General features: G+C 50.5%; 1 protein-coding gene across 1 annotated transcript in view; it reads left to right on the plus strand.

Annotated features, from left to right (window-relative positions):
* CACNA1S (calcium voltage-gated channel subunit alpha1 S) overlaps nucleotides 1–17,032 on the plus strand; it is a 75,639-nt gene extending 58,607 nt beyond the window's left edge. Inside the window, exons 30-44 of the mRNA XM_038748736.1 lie at nucleotides 1,400–1,528; nucleotides 1,729–1,794; nucleotides 3,611–3,702; nucleotides 5,929–6,088; nucleotides 7,974–8,101; nucleotides 8,774–8,870; nucleotides 9,356–9,458; nucleotides 11,183–11,284; nucleotides 11,645–11,775; nucleotides 12,307–12,435; nucleotides 13,431–13,648; nucleotides 15,138–15,220; nucleotides 15,600–15,703; nucleotides 15,923–16,069; nucleotides 16,463–17,032. Of these exons, the coding sequence (XP_038604664.1) occupies nucleotides 1,400–1,528; nucleotides 1,729–1,794; nucleotides 3,611–3,702; nucleotides 5,929–6,088; nucleotides 7,974–8,101; nucleotides 8,774–8,870; nucleotides 9,356–9,458; nucleotides 11,183–11,284; nucleotides 11,645–11,775; nucleotides 12,307–12,435; nucleotides 13,431–13,648; nucleotides 15,138–15,220; nucleotides 15,600–15,703; nucleotides 15,923–16,069; nucleotides 16,463–16,717 (1,944 nt within the window). The 3' untranslated portion in view covers nucleotides 16,718–17,032. The remainder of the gene's footprint in view (nucleotides 1–1,399; nucleotides 1,529–1,728; nucleotides 1,795–3,610; nucleotides 3,703–5,928; nucleotides 6,089–7,973; nucleotides 8,102–8,773; nucleotides 8,871–9,355; nucleotides 9,459–11,182; nucleotides 11,285–11,644; nucleotides 11,776–12,306; nucleotides 12,436–13,430; nucleotides 13,649–15,137; nucleotides 15,221–15,599; nucleotides 15,704–15,922; nucleotides 16,070–16,462) is intronic.
* The last annotated feature ends 4,561 nt before the right edge of the window (nucleotides 17,033–21,593 follow it).

The raw sequence follows: 21,593 nt of genomic DNA on the forward strand, positions 1-21,593 counted from the left end.
GGAGCTTACAGTCTAGAAGGGGAGACAGACATGAATATAAATAAACATATTATGGATTTAATAATTATTATTATGGTATTTGTGATGCACCTACTATGTGCCAAGCCCTGTTCTAAGTGCTGGAGTAGATACATGGTAATCACGTTGGAAACGTGGGGCTCAGTCTTAATCCCCATTTTACAGATGAAGTAACTGAGCCACAGAGAAGAGAAGTAACTTGCCCAAGGTCACACAGCAGACTAGAGATGGAGCTAGGATTAGAATCCATGACTTTCTGACTCCCAGCCTATGTTCTATCCACTACACCAAGCTGCTTCTCTTATGCACATAAGTGAGGTAAATACTGAGGGTGAGGTAAATACCAGGTGCCCAAATGGTCAAATCCAAGTGCACTGATAGATACTGAAGAGTATAGATGAGTCAGCCAGTCAGTATACCCAAGCTAGGGGCAAGTCCCAAGAGTCCCTGATCCCAAACCAGAGCTAGATCTCTGAGGTGGCCTCTTTGAGTAAAGGTATCTTGGAGACCTGAAGCATAGTATGTCCTCTATTGCAGAGATACAAGGTTTAGTAGTGTGCTTTGCTCACAGTAGGTGCTCAGTAAATACTATGAATTGATTGATTGAGGGATGGAGCTGGAAATGATGAGACCAGTATGGAAGTAGTCTGAGATCTGCAGAATGGGGCTGCCAGAGGGTGCGGGGAGTGGGAAAAGCCAGATGTTCAGATCCTCATGCCGCAAGGATAGACCCCTCGCAGTTTAGGGCTGAAGTGCCTGGTCGGAGGGCTCCCTGGGCAGAGGTCAAATCCCTAGGCAAAATGAAAATGAGCTCATGGAGAGGAGGATATTGTAGTCTCCCACCCCAAACCACTGGGGAAGAGGAATCAGGGTCATGAGCCAGAGGGGCTCCTTGAAGGATTTTGTAGTGAGCAAGGTCGGTGGAGCTTTTCTTCCTCCTACTAAATCCTGTTCCCTCCGGTCCCTTGGGACCCTGTGGCTGAGAGTGAATTTGGCCACAGGGGCCACAGTGAGATCAGGCTAGGGTGGGCAGGAAGGACAGGGCTTTCTCCAGAACTCCTCCAAATCACAGATCCCTCCCTTGGACTGCCGATTGTCCTCTGCCAGCCTGGCCTAGGTCTCTCCCCCAGATTGCCAATCCCTCTGCCACCTTCTGGGTTGGGTCCCTCCCCCAGCCTATTCATTCATTCATTCAATCATATTTACTGAGCGATTACTGTGTGCAGAGCACTGTACTAAGTGCTTGGAAAGTACAATTCGGCAACAGATAGAGACAATCCCTATCCAATAACAGGCTCACAGCCTAGCAGTTCCCCCCCCCCACCATCCCTCGAGCTCCTCTCTTCCCAGAATGAACTTGGGACCACTACCCCCCCGGCAGGATCCAGAGGAAAATGCCCGCGTCTCCATCACTTTCTTCCGGCTGTTCCGAGTCATGAGGCTGATAAAGCTGCTGAGCCGGGGAGAGGGTGTCCGGACTTTGCTCTGGACCTTCATTAAGTCGTTCCAGGTGCGTTGGCATAAGGGCTGGCAGGGCCCATAGTGAACACCCCCAAACTGCCCCAAGGCCCCACGGGCAGGTGGAGCAGTGAACCCCAACAGAGCCTAGCCCAGTTTGGGCAGAAAAGGCAGTGGGGCAAGAAGGAAAGTGGTCAGTGGCCACCCTTGTAACTCCCCAGTGCCCTTCTGATTCCTTGATCTGTTCCTTAGGCCCTGCCCTACGTGGCGCTCCTGATCGTCATGCTCTTCTTCATCTATGCTGTCATTGGGATGCAGGTGAGCAGGAGATACCGGGAGCTGCCTATTCCCAAGGAAAGTTCCCTAGTTGAAGTGGAGACTCCCCCCACAGTGGGAAGCATTTGCCCCAGAGGAGAGAGGTTGCCATAACAATGGACCATTGCAAGCAGGGTCAAACTATTTCCACCTGGTAGGTCAATCCATGACCTCATGGATTTACATACCAGTCTATGAGCTGCAATAGGAGTGGCAGCAGAGGCAGCTGCATAAGGGGACCCTGAGGGAGGAGAGGTATGGCGGGCAGGGAGAAACCTCCTCTAGCTGGGTCTTTCCCTGGTCCATCAGCTACGCCCTCTAAGCATTGGCAAGGCAGATGGTGATTGGTTTGAGACTCCTGACACATGTGCGGGAGTGTCTGGTCAACAACCAACAGGCTTACCATATTGATAGGTAGTAGAAGAAGTGGGCTTTCCGGGCATCAGAGTTTTGGGGAGTTGGTAATGCTCCATGGAATGCCATAAAGGAATGGGATTAGGGATAGCAGGAGAAGAATATGAAAGCCAGCAGTCATGGACCACACTGGTCCGAGTATACCTTGGGCTAATCCAGCCTCGATTCTGAGGTAGCTATATAGTTGCCTGTTCCTCTCCACGGCAAGCAGAAAAATCTGAGCACTGGTTTCAAAACATTCAATCCATTCTCTAGTGGCAAGAGAACGGGCTTGGGAGTCAGAGGATGTGGGTTTGAATCCTGCCTCAGCCACTTGTAGACTATGTGACTTCACTACTCTGTGCCTCAGTTACATTACCTGTAAAATGGAAAGTAAGACTGTGATCCCAATGTGGAATGTGGACTATGTCCAACCTCATTACCTTGTATCTACCCCAGTGCTTAGAACAATGCCTGGCACATAATAAGCGCTCAACAAATGCCATTATTATTAAGAAACAGTGTGGCTTAGTAGCAAGAGCACGGGCTTCGGAGTCAGAGTACATGGGTTCTAATCCTGGCTCACTCACTTATCTGCTGTATGACCTTGGGCAAGCCACTTCACTTCTCTGTGCCTCAGTTACCTCATTTGTAAAATGGAGATTAAGATTGTGAGCCCCATGTGCACCAGGGACTGTGTCCAACCCAATTATGTGTGTGTGTCAATTGCGTGTGTCTTTATTTAAATTCCTGGGTCAGGGACTGCCTGCAGTGTCTATTTCCTCTCTGTCTATCTGTCTGTCCTATCTCTCCATCCGACTGCCCACTCCTTGAGTGCAGGGACCACACCCATTGGGAGTGCAGCATTGACCTGTGTCTGACTGATCAGACAGGGCACCCTCGCCTCCTGCCACACAGCCACCTAGTTGCCCGCCACTGGAAAAAAAAATAAATGCTGGTCATAATGACTTCTCAGTGCCCACCTACTCCTACTCCTACTTTCTTTATCCTTTTTGCTGACTCCATGGTTTCCCTAGCTCTCTGCTTTCCCACTTAAGGAGTAGTGAGGTTTCAATCTCAGCTAGAGCCGGGATCTCTGAGTCATTTCCCTTTCCGTTCCTCACTGCATGCCCCAGCTGAGAACACACCTTAGCCAGTCAATCGAATTTACTGAGCACTTACTGTGTACAGAGCACTGTACTAAGCACTTGGAAGAGAACAATATAACATTCCCTGCCACAATGAGTTTACAGTCTTGAGGGGGAGACAGACATTAACCTTAGCCCTGGCAGGCCAGGCCAAGGATCCCAAAACAAGCATCCCTTTGGCTTCTGACCCTCCTCGCAGCCCCTGACTGGCAAACAAGGCTGTGGGGAAGGGAGGGAGGGCTTGGGCTCCAGTAACACTGACCTCCTGTGACTTACAGATGTTTGGGAAAATCGCCCCAGTGGACGGGACCCAGATAAATAGGAATAATAACTTCCAGACGTTCCCGCAAGCCGTGCTGCTGCTCTTCAGGTGGGTAGCTTCCCCCAACCCTTCTTCTGACCTCTTCTCCAGGACCAGCAATCACCCCTGAGAAAACGCCTTACCCCTGCCCTCTCCCCACCCTGCCTCAACCACTGATTTGTTGGGCTTCTTCCTTCATTCTGGGGCCAGCAAAGAAGCCAAAATCTGGCCTCAGCCTGGTGGCACAGGCCCCCTGGGAGCAGGAACCACAATCCTCAGGCCAGAAAAGGACATTGAAAAGGAGCATGACCCTTGATTCCCAGACTCACCTCAGCCCCCAGATCACTGTGAATCCCAACACTCATCTTTGCCCCACCCTGTACCTCAGTTTCCAAACCCTTCTGCTACTACCTGTCTCAATTTCCTCTTCTGCGACTAACCAAAAACCCTGGGGTTTGCACAGAGACTGCAGGGTTTCTTAGACTCTCCAATCATTGCACTGCATTTGTCCTTGGAACACCCCAGGCGTTGCAGGGAGTCGTAGGGCAGAGGGGAACACTGAGTCAGAAAACAAGGGTGACACAGTGACACAAGACACACAAGGGTAAGGGCAAAGCTGGAATCAGGAGATCAGATTCCCCTTCCTCACTGGGGAGTTGAGAGGAGATTGCAGGTGGATGGGAGCAGCATTGAATCATTGGGTCAGTAGGGACCTTGAAAGCTTTCTCAAGGAGTTGATATATCCAAGTGTTGAAGACCACCAAGGCCAAGTCTAAGCAGGTTAATCCTCTGTCTCCACCTTTGGTCCCACACTTCCATACTGGTCCTTCCTCTCCATGCTAATCCTGCACCTCCACCCCTAGTCCTCTATCCTTCTTCTACTGGACCAAGGAATCAATCATTGAGCACTTACTGTGTGCACAGAATACAGAGAAGCAGCATGGCTCAGTGGAAAGAGCACGGGCTTTGGAGTCAGAGGTCATGGGTTCCAATCCCCGCTCCGCCAATTGTCAGCTGTGTGACTTCGGGCAAGTCACTTAACTTCTCTGCACCTCAGTTCCCTCATCTGTAAAGTGGGGATTAACTTGTGGGACAACTTGATCACCTTGTAACCTCCCCAGGGCTTAGAACAGTGCTTTGCACATAGTAAGCGCTTAATAAGTGCCATCATTATTATTATTGTACTAATGGCTTGGGAGAGTATAATACAATAAAGTAGGCAGACAAGACCACTATTCACAAGGAGCTTAAAGACATCCCCATTCTAAACTGTGAGCCCTTTTTTGGGTAGGGACCATCTCTATATGTTGCCGATCTGTGCTTCCTAAGCACTTAGTACAGTGCTCTGCACACAGTAAGTGCTCAATAAATACGATTGAGTGATTGAAAGAATGAATGTCTAGATGACTCCCCTAAAAAATAAAAAAAATCAGGCTCTAAACCCTCTCCCCTGAGCAGGATAGAAGGTGACGTGTGGTGGGCAACAGGCCAGAGGAATGTAGAAGAGGAAGACTGGCAGTGTAGGGGACAGCACTGAGTCACAGACATTTCAGGTGGCTCTGTGGGCACCAGGCCCCCTTAGGTTATTTGTCATTTATTCATTCAATTGTATTTATTGAACGCTTACTGTGTGCAGAGCACTGTACTTAAGCGATTGGGAAGTACAAGTTGGCAACATATAGAGACGGTCCCTACCCAACAGTGGGCTCACAGTCTAGAAGGGGGAGACAGACAACAAAACAGAACATATTAACAAAATAAAATAAATAGAATAAATATGTACAAATAAAATAGAGTAATAAATATGTACAAACACATATACATATATAAGGTGCTGTGGGGAGGGGAAGGAGGTAAGGTGGAGGGGATGGGGGGGGAGAGGAAGGGGGCCTCAGTCTGGGAAGGCCTCCTGGAGGAGGTAGGCTCTCAGTAGGGGCTTTGAAGGGAGGAAGAGAGCTAGCTTGGTGGATGTGCCGAGGGAAGGCATTCCAGGCCAGGGGGATGATGTGGGCCGGGGGTCGATGACAGGACAGGCGAGAACGAGGCCCAGTGAGGAGATTAGCGGCCCAGTGAGGAGATTAGCGGCAGAGGAGCGGAGGGTGTGGGCTGGGCTGGAGAAGGAGAGAAGGGAGGTGAGCTAGAAGGGGGCGAGGTGATGGACAGCCTTGAAGCCGAGGGTGAGGAGTTTTTGCCTGATTTGTCATTACAGTGATCACCCTTTTCCAGAGAAGGAGGCCCCCTCCCCATGGGGTCACCAGCTCCAGGGATAATTAGCAGTCCATCCCATCCCTACAGGTGTGCGACAGGAGAGGCCTGGCAGGAAATTTTACTGGCCTGCAGCTATGGGAAGTTGTGCGACCCCGAGTCCGACTACAGCCCTGGGGAGGAGTACACATGTGGCACGGGCTTCGCGTATTTCTATTTCATCAGCTTCTACATGCTCTGTGCCTTCCTGGTAGGTTGTTCCCTGGGGGTTGGGGGCGCTGAGGGAACCGGGGGGCGCCGGCATGTTCCCAGTCCCATTGGCTCTGGCTGAGGGAGGAGACGCTTTCCAATGCTCCTTCTGATTCCCCATCCTCGAGTCGGCACCCTGGCATCCTGGAGGGACCCAATGGCCTGATAGATTCACAGCAGCAGCCCCAGGCACTTCAGAGGCGCTTCCCAAATGGAGGAATCCCTAGAGGTGGTAATAGTAGTAGTAGTAGTAGCAGTAGCAGCAGAAGTATTAATTAAGCACTGACTGTGAGTAGAGCTCCAAACTCAGCTCTGGGAAAGAATAGCCAACTGAGAATTAGACACCATCTCTGGCCCTCCAGAGCTCCAAATTCATTCCCCTCTGGCTCCTTCTGCCAGATAGCTGTGGTTTTTGAAAATGTTTTTTTCAGAAGGAAGCTCTGGTTTGGGCTAAGCCTGTCCAGGGCAAACCCATCATTCTTGGTACATAAGGGCAGAGAAGACTAACGCTTTTTGGTTTGTTGGTCACGACCCCACCCCCCACCCTCACCCTCACCCCCCTGCCCCAGCCCACTCCAGTAACCGTGGGGTTCACACAACCTCCTTCCTTATAGAGTCTAATGGGAGATCTGTCTTTGCAGATCCAGCCATAGACAGAATAAAATTAAAAACCAGAATGTCAATTCATAACTAGGAAACCAATACCAACAGATGTTGATAGTGAAATAACAGAGAGCAGACAACTGGGAAATGGATTTACCAGGAGGGAGGAGCCATGCTGCAGGAACTGGATAGGAGTAGGGGGTGGTCCCCATGACAGAAGCTGTTGGGAAACTACCATGGCTTTGTGCGGCCTGGAAGTCAGAGAATAAAGAGTTGACCTCGCTTTCTGTGTGCACTTATTCCGCCAAGTACAGGCTCAAATCATTAGTCTAGCCACATGGGGTAGTCAGTAGTATTCACTGAGCACTTACTGTGTGCAGAGCACTGTACCAAATGCTTGGGAGAGTACAATACAAATCAATTAATCCAAAATATTTATTTGGGAAGAAGCATGGCCTAGTGGATATAGCACAGGCCTGGGAGCCAGGGGACCTGGGTTCTTGTCCCAGCTCCTCCACTTGCCTGCTGTGTGACCTTGGGCAAGTCACTTAATTGTTCTGTGCCTCAGTTTCCTCCATTGTAAAATAGGAAGTCAAAACCTATTCTCCCTCCTACTTGACTGCCATGTGGGACAGGAACTATTTCCCACCTGATAAACTTGAATCTACCCCAGCACTTAAAACCGTGCTTGACACACAGTTATATTATATATGTAAAAATATAAATATAAATATAAATATATATTATACTGTAAGTAAATACAATATAATAAAAAGAATGTTGGGATCTAGCAGTAAAAACACCAGTGCTTGAAGTCTGGAGACCCGGGTTTGGTTTGCTGGGCAGGTCACACAACTTCCCTGGGCCTCAATTTTTTCATTTGTAAAATTAAGATAAGATAAACTGTGAGTCCCAAGTGGCACAGGGCCTCAGTCTGATCTAGTAACCTTGTATTTGCCCCAGAAGTTAGAACGGAGTAAGCGTTCAATAAATGGCATCATTATTATTTATTTCTGCTTACTCTGTGCAGAGTGCTGCACTAAGTGCTTGGGAGAGTTGTACTTCCTGCCTTCAAGGATCTTTTGGTCTAATAGGGGAGTTCAGGTTATAGTTATGTCAAAGATGTGGCAATGACTGTTGCCTCAGGTCACTTCAGTTGGGGGTGCTCTAACCTCTGCTGAATGAGAAGCTCCTGAGGCCAGGAGAGAGGTGGATCTATGGGGGCGGAGGGGTGCCTCAAGACCTCTTTCATGCCTGGATTCCATCTGGCCTTCATCTTCCAGATTATCAACCTCTTCGTTGCAGTCATCATGGACAACTTCGACTACCTGACACGGGACTGGTCCATCCTCGGGCCCCATCACCTGGATGAATTTAAGAGGATCTGGGCTGAGTATGACCCAGAAGCCAAGTGAGTGCCAGCTGTTGCCCAGAACTCCAGGATCTGACCCCAGAGACTTTCTGGGGAACTGGTTTGGGGTTGGGACACACACACACACACCAGAAAACCGCTAGCCCTTGGGGTGAGGACCATGGGATGGACCCACCATGATCATTCAGGAAATCAGGGGGCTTGAAGAAGTCTCCTCAGTGGACCCTCTCTCAACCAGTCCATTGATCATTGGTGTCCATCGGTCATTGGCGTTTGCTGTGTAACCACAGCTGTATTTGCTTGACAGAGTACACCAGAAGCAAAGAATACCTGGCCTGCTCTCAAAGAGTTTACAATCTGATATCTCTGGCTCCCTTCCCAGTGTAAAGAACACAGGCCTGGGAGTCTGAGGACCTGGATTCTAACCTTGGTTTTGCCACTTGCATTGGGCAAATCACTTACCTTTTCTGGGCCTAGTTTTCTCGTCTGTAAAATGGGGTTTAGGTACCTGTTCCCTCTCCCCCTTAGATTGTGAGTCCCATGTTGGGACAAGGACTGTGTCTGTCCTCATTTTCTCATATCTGTCCCAGCACTTAGCACAGTGCACATAAGAAAGAGCTTCACAAATACCACTACGATGAGGATGACTGGGGAGGGAAGGGTAGGGGCTGATGGTGGGGCCCAGAGTGAGAACACTTCCCCCTCCTGCAGGGGGAGAATCAAGCACCTGGATGTGGTGACTTTGCTGAGACGGATCCAGCCCCCTCTGGGATTTGGGAAGTTCTGTCCTCACCGAGTGGCCTGTAAGGTACTGTCACTACCCAGAACTAGGCTCCCACGTCCCAAAGGCACAACCCACCTCCTCAGCCTGGTGGCTCCAGGCTGGGGACCTCCTGTTCCTCAGATCCTGGCCCCTGCGGGCCACATGGGGCTCCTAGTGTAGGACCCCCCCCCTTCTCAGCTTTCTCAGAAGGTGGGGGGCTGTTCCTCCCCCAAACACCTACCCCCAACTACTGCAGCTGCTTCTAGCCCCTCCCTTCCCTTTCCCTCTGGCTTTTGCAGCAGATTCCACAGGCTGGGAGGAAGAGCAGACAAGCAGGGGGAGAGCCCAGGGTGGCCCAGGTGTGAGCCCAGATGCCAAAGCAGTTTACCGGTACCCCCACCTGTTGGCTGCTTGACAATTTCTGTCTCCCCATGACCTCCTGGGTCCTGACCTCCAGCTCCCCCGGCTGATCCCTCTCCCTGACCCCCACTGCCTGGGCTGATGGCCCCTTGCTTATTCTCATTGCTCAGCGCCTGGTGGGCATGAACATGCCTCTGAACAGCGATGGCACCGTCACCTTCAATGCCACACTCTTCTCCCTGGTTCGCACAGCTCTCAAGATCAAAACTGAAGGTTAGCCCTGCCAGGGGGACCTCTTCTACCACAGGGACTGGAGGGGCACCCTGGCTGGGCACTAACTCTCTCCTTAACCCAGACCTGCCCCCTGTCTCCTGGGCTCCTATCAATAGCAGGCAGACAGGCAAGGGTGAATGCCAGTAGTGGGAGTAGAACTACAATAAAGGTAGGAGGAATAGGAATAGTGGTAGTATTAGTAGCAGTGGCAGCAGTTGTAGCAGTAGCAATTAGTAATAGTTCAAGCAGTGGCAGTAGTATCATCATCATCAATGGCATTTATTGCGTGCTTACTGTGTGCAGAGCACTGTACTAAGTGCTTGGGAGAGCACAAATACAACAGAGTTGGTAGAAACATTCACTGATCACAACGAGTTTACCCTCTAGAGGAGGAGGCAGACATTAATATAAATAAATAACTAATCATATCAATCAACCAATCGTATTTATCGTATATATAAATATTTATTTATGCATATTTATAAGTATATATCGTATATATATGTATATATCGTATATATGTGTACTTAAGTGCTGTGGGGTTGAGGATGGAGTAAAAAGCAAATGCTCAAAGGTCACAGATCCAAGTGTGTAGGTGGCATTAAAGGGAGAGAGAGCCAGGGAAAGGAGGGCTTAATTGGGGAAGCAGTAGTAGCAGCAGAAGTTGTAGTTGTTGTAGTAGTAATAGTAATTGTTATAGTAGTAGCAGCATTCATGGAGCATTGACTTGATGTGCTATACCGAGCACTCAGAAAGAACAGAAAAACAAAGTGACATGGTCCCTGCACACAAGGAACTTAGACTCTAAAAGGGAAGACAAAAAGTTTTACACTGAGGATTCAAAAATAAAGAAATAAAGCAAAGGTGTATGAATGCTAAAGAGGGTGGTGGTGACCAGCCAGGCCCCTTATTACTGGAGGGGGGATTGCTTGGGAAGATAATTAAGAAGCAGCCAAGGGAGATAATTCTGTTAGTTTGGAATAGCTGGGAAGACTGCCCAGAGCCAGGTGGAGGGAGATGGAAACAACAGAAGGGGCATTGGGGATGCATACTGGCAGAACAAAGGGAGCCAATGAATGAATCGGACGTAGGAAGAGGAAGTATGACTCACTGGGCTTGGAAGCTCAGGACTGGGTGAGATGAAAGTGAACCATCCAGATTGGAACAAAGACCCCTTTTAAGGTGACAACGTGGACCAGAACATCCAGGGTTGCCATGGTGACCCCACTTAGACTACGAGCCCCATGTAGGACAGGAACCGTGTCGGACCTGATTGTCTTGTATCTCCCCCAGTGCTCAGTACAATGCTTAACACATAGTAAGTGCTTAACAAAAATAATAATAATAAAAACTTCCATGGGCTTTTATCCAATGGACTACATGAGCCCACAGGGACCAGATATTTTTCTCCATTATGTATAGTCCCAGTGATTACAGTGATGATGATGTGATTCATTCATTCCATCGTATTTGTTGAGCTCTTACTGTGTGCATTCATTCATTCATTCAATTCATTCAATCATATTTATTGAGCACTTACTGTGTGCAGAGCACTGTACTGATGTTGATCAATCAATCAATCGTATTTATTGAGCGCTTACTGTGTGCAGAGCACTGTACTAAGCACTTGGGAAGTACAAGTTGGCAACATAATTGTTGATGATGATGATGAGTGAACTGGGGGCAGCCAAGAATATAATTTCTGCTTCCCTGCTTGCCCCCAGGGAACTTTGAGCAGGCAAACGAGGAGTTGAGAACCATCATCAAGAAGATCTGGAAGAGAACCAGTATGAAGCTCCTGGATCAAGTCATTCCTCCAATTGGAGGTGGGCAATTTTTCAAGGTCTGGGCGGCTCAGTGTGGAGTTCCGCCATTGGGAGAGCTCAGGGGAGGCACTCACATTATGCCAGCCTATTGGAGAAACTGACCCTGGCTTCCAGGAAGAGAAGCCTCTACAGGAGTCTGAGAAATTGGCAGGCCACAGTGGGTGCCTGAGATTCAAGGGCAACTAATCAAGTAGGGATTCGATTGCCAAATTTAAACCAAGACTCAACGCGAGGACTCTAAGTGTCCCATATGACTGAGCAGAAAACAAGTCACCCTCTTCTCCTGACCCCCAATCCTGCTTGATCCTGGGGAGCCCATCCCCATGGGATTCCTAACCATGGGATGTACTTCCTCTCCAGATGACGAGGTGACTGTGGGGAAATTCTATGCCACGTTCCTCATCCAGGAGCATTTCCGGAAATTCATGAAACGTCAGGAGGAGTATTATGGGTATCGGCCCAAGAAGGACAAAGACACAGTACAGATCCAGGTGAGGAAGAGAAGCTCAGGACTCTATGGCCACCACCTTCCCTGGAAATGAGGCTGGGGGTGGGGCTAGGGATGAGAGGCTCCCCAAGGGAGGCAGTGTGTCCTGGAGGAAAGAACATGGGGCTGAAAGTCAGGAGATCCGGGTTCTAATCCCAACTCTGCCAATGACCCGCTGGATGCCTAAACCCCTCTGGGTCTCAATTCCCTCATCTATCAAGTGAGTATAAGATTCCTGCTTGCCCTCCTTCCTCCCTTCCTTCCTTTTAAGCTTTGAGCCCTTTCTGAACTGAAGCTGTGTCTGATCAATCAATCAATCAAAGTGTTGAGCACTTATTGTATGTAGAGGATTGTACTAAGAGCTTAAGATAATTCAGTATGGCAGAGTTGGTAGACATGTTCTCTGCCTACAAGGAGCTAACAGTCTTGTAGGTAATCCAGCACTGAGTGCATATATAGCACATACTCAATGCCAACATTACTCAGACCACGTCCCCAACCCGGGAGGCTCTTCCTGCCACCCTCTCTCCCTCAGGCTGGACTGCGGAGCATCGAAGAGGAAGTAGCTCCCGAGATCCATCGGGCCATCTCTGGAGACCTGATGGCAGAGGAGGAACTGGAGCAAGCCATGGTGGAAGCGGCGATGGAGGAGGGGATCTACAGGGTGAGGAGGAGGAGGAAACTGGGGTGGGGTCTGTGGGGTCCCCTAAATCCAGGGAGCCACACCCACACTGCGGAAACTTCCCTGGGATGAGCTGGGAGCAAACAAAAGCAAAAAGATCTATATAGCAAAACCAAAGCGTAGCTTTTCCCCAATACACCCTCCTCCGGTCCTGACTCCCAGCTCCCTGCTCCCGGCTCCCAACACAACTCCCCAACTCGCAACCCAGGCCCTGATCTGAAGTCTCAGCCCAGGGCCAGAGAGGGTTACCAAGGAGTCTTCATCCAAAGGTGAAGCAGGGCTGGAAGTACCAGGGGGACCCAGGTGGGCAGACTGGACCTATCATTTTGCAAAGCCAGTCCAGGTTCACTTCCACCTGAGCCCTGGATTCCTGAGGCACAGCCCAGTCCAGAACTCCCCTGAGGAGAGGTCTCTGGCAGGACAGCTGGACCCAGCCAACCACGGCCCAACCCCCCATGCCCATCCTAAGAGACCGGTTGGCGTTCTGCCCATCTGAAGGAAGGCAGTTCAGTCCAGGACCTTCTGGGGGCCCATGCCTGTAGTACAGCACCCAAGATCCTTAAGGGCAACAAGAATCAAGCCAGAATCTCTCACACCCTTAGAACTAGCCCAGAAGGAACCACCACAGGGGATAAATCAATCAATCAATCAATCGATCAATAGTCAACTAAACCTTGCTTAACCCAAGCCTAATGGGTTTGGTGGAACTGGGGACCTTTTACAAAACTCCGGCTGGCTGTTTCCGGCTCCTGAGAATGGTGTCATGGATTAGGATTTCCCATTCTCCTCCACCCCTCCTCTGCTGAGCCCTCAGGACATGGGGTTCATCCCCCATGATCTCTGGAGGGAGTTCCTCAGGGGCTGCACCCCCTGTGGCTTCCCACTCACCAGCCACCCTCCCTGGCTTGCATCCTGGGCACACTGGCTGGACCCCCAGGCAGCCATCTGTGACCTGCACCCTTCCTTTCTGGGAACAGAGGACGGGCGGACTTTTTGGCCAAGTGGACACCTTCCTGGAACCCAGCAACTCCCTGCCCCATCACATGGCCACCCAGAGGCCTCTCCAGTTGTCGGAGATGGAGATGGAAGACCTGGACTCACCTGTCTTTCTGGATGACTTCCCCCCTGCCCCCGCTGCCAGGCCCAACTCCAACATCAACGCTAACAATGCCAACAGCAGCCGCCCCGGCTCCAGGTAGCAGCTGGCCACTGCTGGCTGCCAATCCATCTCCTAACACATAGCAATTTTTGTATTATTTAATGGTATTTGTTAAGCACTTACTATGTGCCTTATACTGCACTAAGCCTTGGGGTAGACATCCCTATGTGAAGCAGCGTGGCTCAGTGGAAAGAGCAGGGGTTTTGGAGTCAGAGGGCATGGGTTCGAATCCCAACTCTGCCACGTGTCTGCTTTGTGACCTTGGGCAAGTCACTTAACTTCTCTGAGCCTCAGTTACCTCATCTGTAAAATGGGGATTAAGACCATGAGCCCCATGTGGGACAAACTGATCACCTTGTATCCCCCCAGCGCTTAGAGCAGGGCTTTGCACATAGTAAGCACTTAGCAAATGCCATTATTATTATTATGTGGGACAGGGACTGTGTCCAAACCAATTACCTTATATCTACCCCAGTGCTTAGAACAGTGCTTGGCACATAGAAAGTGCTTAACAAATACCGCAGTTACTATTAGTCAGGATGGACATAGTCTATGGTCTATATAGGGGTCACAATCTTAATCGCCATTATAAGGATGAGGCAACTGAGTCACAGAGAAGTGAATTGACTTGCCTAAGGTCACCCGCCAGACGAGTGGCAGAGCTGGGATTAGAATTTAGGTTCTTCTGCCTTGCAGGCCTATGCAGGCCTATGCAGGCCTATGCAGGCCTTCTGCCTTGCAGGCCTATCTAACCACTAGGCCATGCTGCTTCTTTAGTATCAGATGCAAAATCTTGTGTGAGGCAGAGGGCAGTAATAATAATAATAATGTTGGTATTTGTTAAGCGCTTATTATGTGCAAAGCACTGTTCTAAGCACTGGGATAGATACAACGTAATCAGGTTGTCCCACGAGGGGCTCACAGTCTTCATCCCCATTTTACAGATGAGGGAACTGAGGCCCAGAGAAGTGAAGTGACTTGCCCAAAGTCACACAGTTGACAAGTGGCGGAGCCGGGATTTGAACCCATGGCCTCTGACTCTAAAGCCCGTGCTCTTTCCACTGAGCCATGCTGCTTCTCTGCACATGTGTAGAGGAGGAAAGTGGGAAGAGGGAGGACAGAGGAGAGAGAGAGATGCCCTTGGAAAGGCAGGCCTCCAGGGTGTGGCCTGGGATTGGGGTATTCAACCCCTTCCATCTCTCCTTCCACAGCAGAGATAGGAGCGGGTCTCCCTGATGGTCCCCTGTGACTCCCAGATAAGATGGATCTGATCAAGGCCAGGGATGATGGTGGGGCAGAAGTGGGCACCTGGATGTAGGGTAGGCCTACCCTGAAGCAGTGACTAACTAGGGCAGAGAGGTTAGTGCTCTTGTTCTCCAGGAAGGAGCCTGCTCAGAGATGACCCTGCAGAAACTTTGGATTTCAAACAGGAAGGGGCATCCTTCCAAAAGGAATGGGGAAGTGGGGGAGTGGGAGTCACCAGGAGTGGGGAGATCCTGGTGATATGACCCTGGACCTGTTTCAGCTTCAGTTTTGAGAACGAGTTCCTGGAAATGAAGCCATCTACCTCTGGGCGACACTCGGCCAGGCAACCCCCGGATCCTCTCGGTCAGTACTCCTCCTCTCTGAGCGGGGATCCCCAACCCAGGATGGAAGCAGCTGGTATGGGGACCCCTGTTATCTCACCCTCCCTGATTCCTGCCCTGAGCCCCTCCCAATCCTGCTCTATCTGCACCTTCCTCCCTGCCCCCCCCCCCCCCCCCCACCGGGACCTGCCACCTCTGAAGGACATATCTGCCCACTGCCCTGACTGCCTGGAGGACTCAGCTCCCTATGAGATCTGTTCCAGGGGCAAAGGAGCTCAAACTCTGAGCTCCTCCCAGTGGCAGGGCTGGGGGGAGTTTCCAGGGTGGAGGGGCCAGGGTGGTCCCTGAATAACAGGTGTCCTGGCTCGGCCTGGCTCCCGACCCCTTGTGTCCCACCACAGGACTCCAGCCCTCCTTCCACCTGCACCAGCTGACGAGACAGCTGAGCCGGGAGGCCAGCGGGGAGGCAGCGTCAGGAATGCGGGCCCCTGAACACTCTCCCCAGGTAATGAGGGCACTGGGACAATGAGAAGAGCCCCAAGGTCTTGCCCACCCTGTGGGCCCTGGAAGGAGCCAGTGTGACTGGGGCCTTAAACAGAATCACACCTCAGGCCCTGGCTCTTCCTCCCACTGTAGGTCACCCAGAGTCCCCCCAAGGCCCCAAGGGCCTTACAGCCCTGAGTTCCCTCTAAGACCCTTCCTCTCTTTCTCTGTCTGGGAACAGCCACCCAAGAAAGAATTCAGCATCCTGCAGGAGAGGGAGTTCTCGGGGCCAGAGGCTGGTGACCAGGTGCCAGCAAGCAGCAGCTCCCTGAGCCAAGGGGAAAGTCCAGTGTGTCCGATGCCTGCTACCACCCAGCTGATCCAGGAGGTGAGATTACGGCTGATGAGACCTGGAAGAGGTGGCTGGAGGCCGCTGGACCCAGACCCCTGGGCAGGGCCCAAGTCCCAGTCACCTAGAACTGGTTTAAAGATTGCCCTCAAGGGCCCGGGGATAAGGTCAGAGAAGCAGAGGTGGCTCCAGGAACACTAGTATTGTGGCCAGAGCCAAAGAACTAAACAGCTCATGCCAAATACCCACCTCTGACCTCGTCACCAGAGAACCGAGTCTAATCCCGGGGGGATCCAGACCCAGGGAGGACAGGGCAGATTTGCAGGAGGACACGAGAGTATGGGGGCAAAGGGCAGTCCTAGTGGGGGCCAGGAGGGCTCAGAAAGAAAGGACCCGGCTCCATACCCTCACCCTCCTCCCCTCTCCTACCAGGCTCTGGTCCTGGGGGGTCTGGGCCCCTTGTCCAGGGACGTCAGCTTCCTGGCGGCCATGGGACAAGCCATGGCAGACGCCTGCAGCATGGAGCTGGAGCAAGTGGAGACGGCAGCCACCGAACTACTGCAACGACGGGAGTCCTCTGGGGGCCAGGACGATGGTCCCTGGCCCTCTGCCCCTGCCCCCAGCACCCCAAGTGGCCGGCCCCCACCCCAAAGCTGCCAGGAAGCAATGGTTATCACCAGGCTGTGACGTGCTTGCAGGGCCCCTTATTGGACCACGCCCAGCAGGCGTCACAGATTGGTTGGGAGGGAATGGGCGTGAGGGAAGGTTTCCCTAGCAGTGGGTATCTTCCCTCTCTGCCAGGGATCCGACAGACTGACTGGAAACTGGGCAGGTGGAAGTCGCCACAGAGAAACCAGAAGGAGGTGGTTCAGTCCCTCTCCCAGAGGGATCTGATTGGACAAAGCCTTGCCAGTCTCCTTCTCAGGCCTGGGCAAGGACTGCCCACTCCCTGGCTGGCATCAAGTCTGTGCCTCAGGGCCAACAGGTCATTAAATACCCCCAGTTGTGTGACATTAGCAAACATATATTCTTGTTTTTTGTTTCCCAGACATGGTTTCGCTGGAAATCCCAATCCCCATGCCCCAAAGGGCTTCTGGGCCAGAAACATTTCTGATGGAGCTGAAATGGACTCATCTGGGAGGGAGGGAGCTCTGGAGTGTGTGAGATGAGGAGGGGCTGAAATATTCTTCCAGGGCCAGGATCCCATCAGACCAGAAAAGGATTGGCATAGGCTGACCCAGGCACCCCCTTGGGCCTACTTTAGAGAAGAAAAGATGAGGGAAGAGACAGAGACCCAGGGTTCTAACCCTGGCTCTGTTTCTGACTCACTGTGTGACCTTGAGCGAGACACTAAACCTCTCTGGGCCTCCATTATTTGCTTGTATGGGGGAGGGAGTCGTTGCCACTCCAGTCCTGCCCGCCAACCCACCCTCCCCTACTCCGGGCAGACAAGGAGACGAGGAACCAGATCAGAAGTGATTTCTTGGGATGCGCAAGGAGCCCGAGTTAAACAAGTTCTATCACTGCTATCATTAGGCCCGGCCCCTGCCTAAGCTGCCAACTCCCTGCGGCAAGGCCTCCGGAAGGGCAGGCCAGGAGGGGCAGGGAGGCCTCCAGCCTTGTGCTGCCTCAGAGAGCAGAAGCAAGGCAGTCTTTATTGCAGCCAGAGAGAGGAGGCAGAAAGGGGAGGGGAGATGGCTCTCAGCTTTCCCCACGGGAGCCCGGGATGGGAGCCAGGTGGGATCCCAGGCGAGGCAGCCTGCGGCACTGGATTGGCCTTTCTCCTCAGCAGGACCATCTGACAGGGAACTTCCAGACTGAGACAACCACCAGCAGCCCATCTGCCTGAATACAGGCCGCTGGCTGCGGTGCTTTTTGGTGGCTGAGGACCCCACCTAATCAATCAATCAGTCAGGGGTATTTGTTGAGCACTTACTCTGTGTACCTTATTAAAAGCTTGGGAGAGTTCACTAGAGTGATAGTAATAATAATTGTGGCTTTTGTTAAGAATTTACTTTGTGCCAAGCACTGAACCATGTGCTAGGGTAGATACATGATAATCAGTTGGACACTGTCCCTGTCCCACATAGAACTCACATTCTAAGTATGATCCAAGTTGCACTTGGATCTGTGAGCTTTGGACATTTGATATTTGCCACCTCTAACCCCACAGCACTTATGTACATTCCCTTAAATGATATATTATAAATTATTTATTCATAATAATGTCTGTCTTCCCCTCTGGACCATGAGCTTCTTAGGGGCAGAAAACGTATAGGCTAATTCTGTTACACAGTACTCTCTCAAGTGCTTAGTATAGTGCTCTGCACGCAGTAAACTCTCAATAATAATAATAGTAACTACGGTATTTAAGTGCTTACTGTGTGCCAGGCACTGTACTAAGCGCTGGTGTGTATAAAAACAAATCGGGTTGGATACAGTCCCTGTCCCACATGGGGCTCCCAGTCTCAATCCCCATTTTACAGATGAGGTAACAGGCACAGAGAAGTGAAGTGACTTGCCCTAGGTCACACAGTAGACAAGTGGCAGAGTCGGGATTAGGATCCAGGACCTTCGGACTCCCAGGCCTGTGCATTGATTGATTAATTAATAGAAGGGAGAGTGGGTATTTTATTCCCATATTACAGATAAAGACTGGCCAAGGTTCCATAGCAAGTAAGTGTTGGAGTCAGGAGTAGAATCCAAGTCTCTTGATTCCCAGGCCTGTGCTCTTTCTGCCTGATCCCTTAGAGAGTAGCGTCTGTCTCTGATACCTGGAGATAAAATCCCAGAATGGGCAGGAACCTCAAGAGATCATTTGGTTCAGCTCCTGCCTCCAGGCAGATTTATATCAGAAATTTCCTTTCTCAGAGCCTGTTCCATGGGATGGTCAGTCTGATGGTCAGCATCTACCGAGCCAGCATCTTCTCCCAAGAAGTTAGTTATGAAATCTATAATAATAATAATTATAATAATAACTGTGGCATTCGCAAACACATACTTTTGGCCAAGCACTGTACTAAGTGCTAGGATAGATACGTAATAATCAGGTTGGACACAGTCCCTGACCCACATGGGGCTCACAGTCTAGCCCCACAGCATTTATGTCCCTATCCACAATTTATTTCAATGTCTGTCTTTCCCTCTAGGCTGTAAACTCTTGTGGGCAGGGAACGTGTGTACAAATGCTGTTGTATTGTACTCTCTCAAGCTCTTAGTACAGTGATCTGCACACAGTACGCACTCAATAAATCTAATTGCTCTGTTATGGGGGGGGAAGAAGAGAGGTACTGAATCCCCACTTTACAGATGAGGAAACTGAGTCTCGGAGAAATGAAGTGACTTGCCTGAAGTCACCCAGCAGGCAAGTAACAGAGTCCCTCAGCCAACCCCTCAGTCTTCTCATCTCCAGGTTATACATAATAATAATTGTCGTTTTGAGGCATCTACTGTGCTATATGACGTACATAAGATAATCAGAGCAGACCCAGTTCCTGTCCCATCCAGGGATCACAGTCTACAAGCTAGGGAGAGCAGGTCTTGTCTCTGTTTTACAGTTGGGGAAACTGAGGCACGGAGAGATTAAGTGGTTTGCCTGAAGTCACGCAGAAGGAGAAGAGCAGAGCTGAGATTAGGTTTCTTGGCTCCATTCTCCATCCCTATCTCAGTAGTAGTAATAGTAACAGTATTAATTAATTAGGGAAGCAGCATGGCTTAGTGGATAGAGTGTGGGCCTGAGAGTCAGAAGGATATGGGTTCTAATCCCAGTTCTGCCACTTGTCTGCTGTGTGACTTGAGCAAGTCACTTGACTTCTCTGGGCCCCGTTACCTCATTTGTAAAATGGGGATTAAGACTGAGCCCCATGTAGGACAGGGACTGTGTCCAACCTGGTTAACTTGTATCTGTCCCAGTGCCTAGAATAGTGCTTGGCACATAGTAAGCACTTAACAATTACCATACTTATTATTGTTATTATTATAGTTACTGTGTACAGAGCACTGTAATAAGCGCTGGCAGAAAATACTCAGGTGGGAATTAAAATTAGGGAAGCAGGATGGTCTACTGGAAAGAGCATTCACTCATTCATTTATTCAATAGCTTTTATTGAGCGCTTACTGTGTGCAGAGGACTGTACTAAGTGCTTGGAAAGTACAATGCAGCAACAGGGACAATCACTGCCCACAGTGGGCTCAGAGACTAGATGGGGGGGGTAGACAGACATCAATACAAGTAACCATGCATCAATATAAATAAATAGAATTATAGATATGTACATAAGTGCTGTGGGATGGGGAAAGGAGGGAAGAGCAAAGGGAGCAAGTTGGGGAAGGGGAGCTGAGGAAAAGGGGGCTTAATCTCAGAAGGCCTCCTGGAGGAGGGGCACCTTAAGTAGGGCTTTGAAGGGAGGAAGAGTGATTGGCGGATTTGAGAAGGGTGCACATTCCAGGCCAGAGGTAAGACCTGGGCCAGGGGTCAGCGGCAAGACAGATGAGATCGAGGCACAGTGAGAAGGTTAGTACCAGAGGAGTAGAGTGTGCAGGCTGGGATGAAGAAGGAGAGAAGGGAGGTGAGGTAGGAGGGGGGCAAGATGATGAGGATCTTTAAAGCCAATAATGAGGAGTTTTTGTTTGATACGGAGGATAGGCAGCTACTGGAGATTTTTGAGGAGGGGAGTGACATGCCCTGAACATTTCTATAGAAACATAATCTGGGCAGCGGAGTGAAGTATGGACTGAAGTGGGAGAGGCAGGAAGTTGGGAGGTCAGGAAGGAGGCTGCTGTAGTAATCCAGGTGAGATAGGATGAGTGATTGTACTAATGTGGTAGTGGTTTGGATGGAGAAGAAAGGACAGATCTTGGCAATGTTGTGAAGGTGAGACCGACAAGGATTTGATGAGGGATTGGATATGCAGGTCGAATGAGAGACTGGAGTCAAGGATGACACCAAGGTTACAGGCTTGTGAGACAGGAAGGATGTTTGTGCCTTCTACAGTGATGGGAAAGTTCGGGAGAGGACAGGATTTGGAAGGGAAGATAAGGAGCTCTGTCTTGGACATGTTGAGATTGAGGTGGCAGGTGGACAGTCAAGTAGAGATATCCTGAAGGCAGGAGAAGATGCGAGCCAGGAGGGAAGGAGAGAGAATAGGGGGAAGATGTAGATCCTGGTGTCATCCGCATAGAGATGGTAGTTGAAACCGTGGAAGTGAATAAGTTCTCCAAGGGAGTGAGTGTAGATGGAGAATAGAAGGGGATCAAGAACTGAACCCTGAGGGACCCCTACAGTTAGAGGATGGGAGGGGGAAGAGGAGTGTGCAAAGGAGACAGAATAAACTGCCAAAGGGTCTGGATTCTGATGCCAGCTCCACTACTTGTCTCCTGTGTGACTTTGGGCAAATCTTCTCTGTGCTTCAGTTTCCTCGACTGCAAAATGGGTATTCAATGCCTGTTTTCACTCTCCTATTTAAACTGTGAGGCCCACATGGGACAGGGACTGCATCTGGCCTAATCAATTTGTACCTATCCCAGCGCATAGAACAGTGCTTGACACATAGTAAGTACTTAA

The sequence above is a fragment of the Tachyglossus aculeatus genome, chromosome 7, assembly GCF_015852505.1.
Source record: "Tachyglossus aculeatus isolate mTacAcu1 chromosome 7, mTacAcu1.pri, whole genome shotgun sequence".
Taxonomy (NCBI): Eukaryota; Metazoa; Chordata; class Mammalia; order Monotremata; family Tachyglossidae; genus Tachyglossus; species Tachyglossus aculeatus.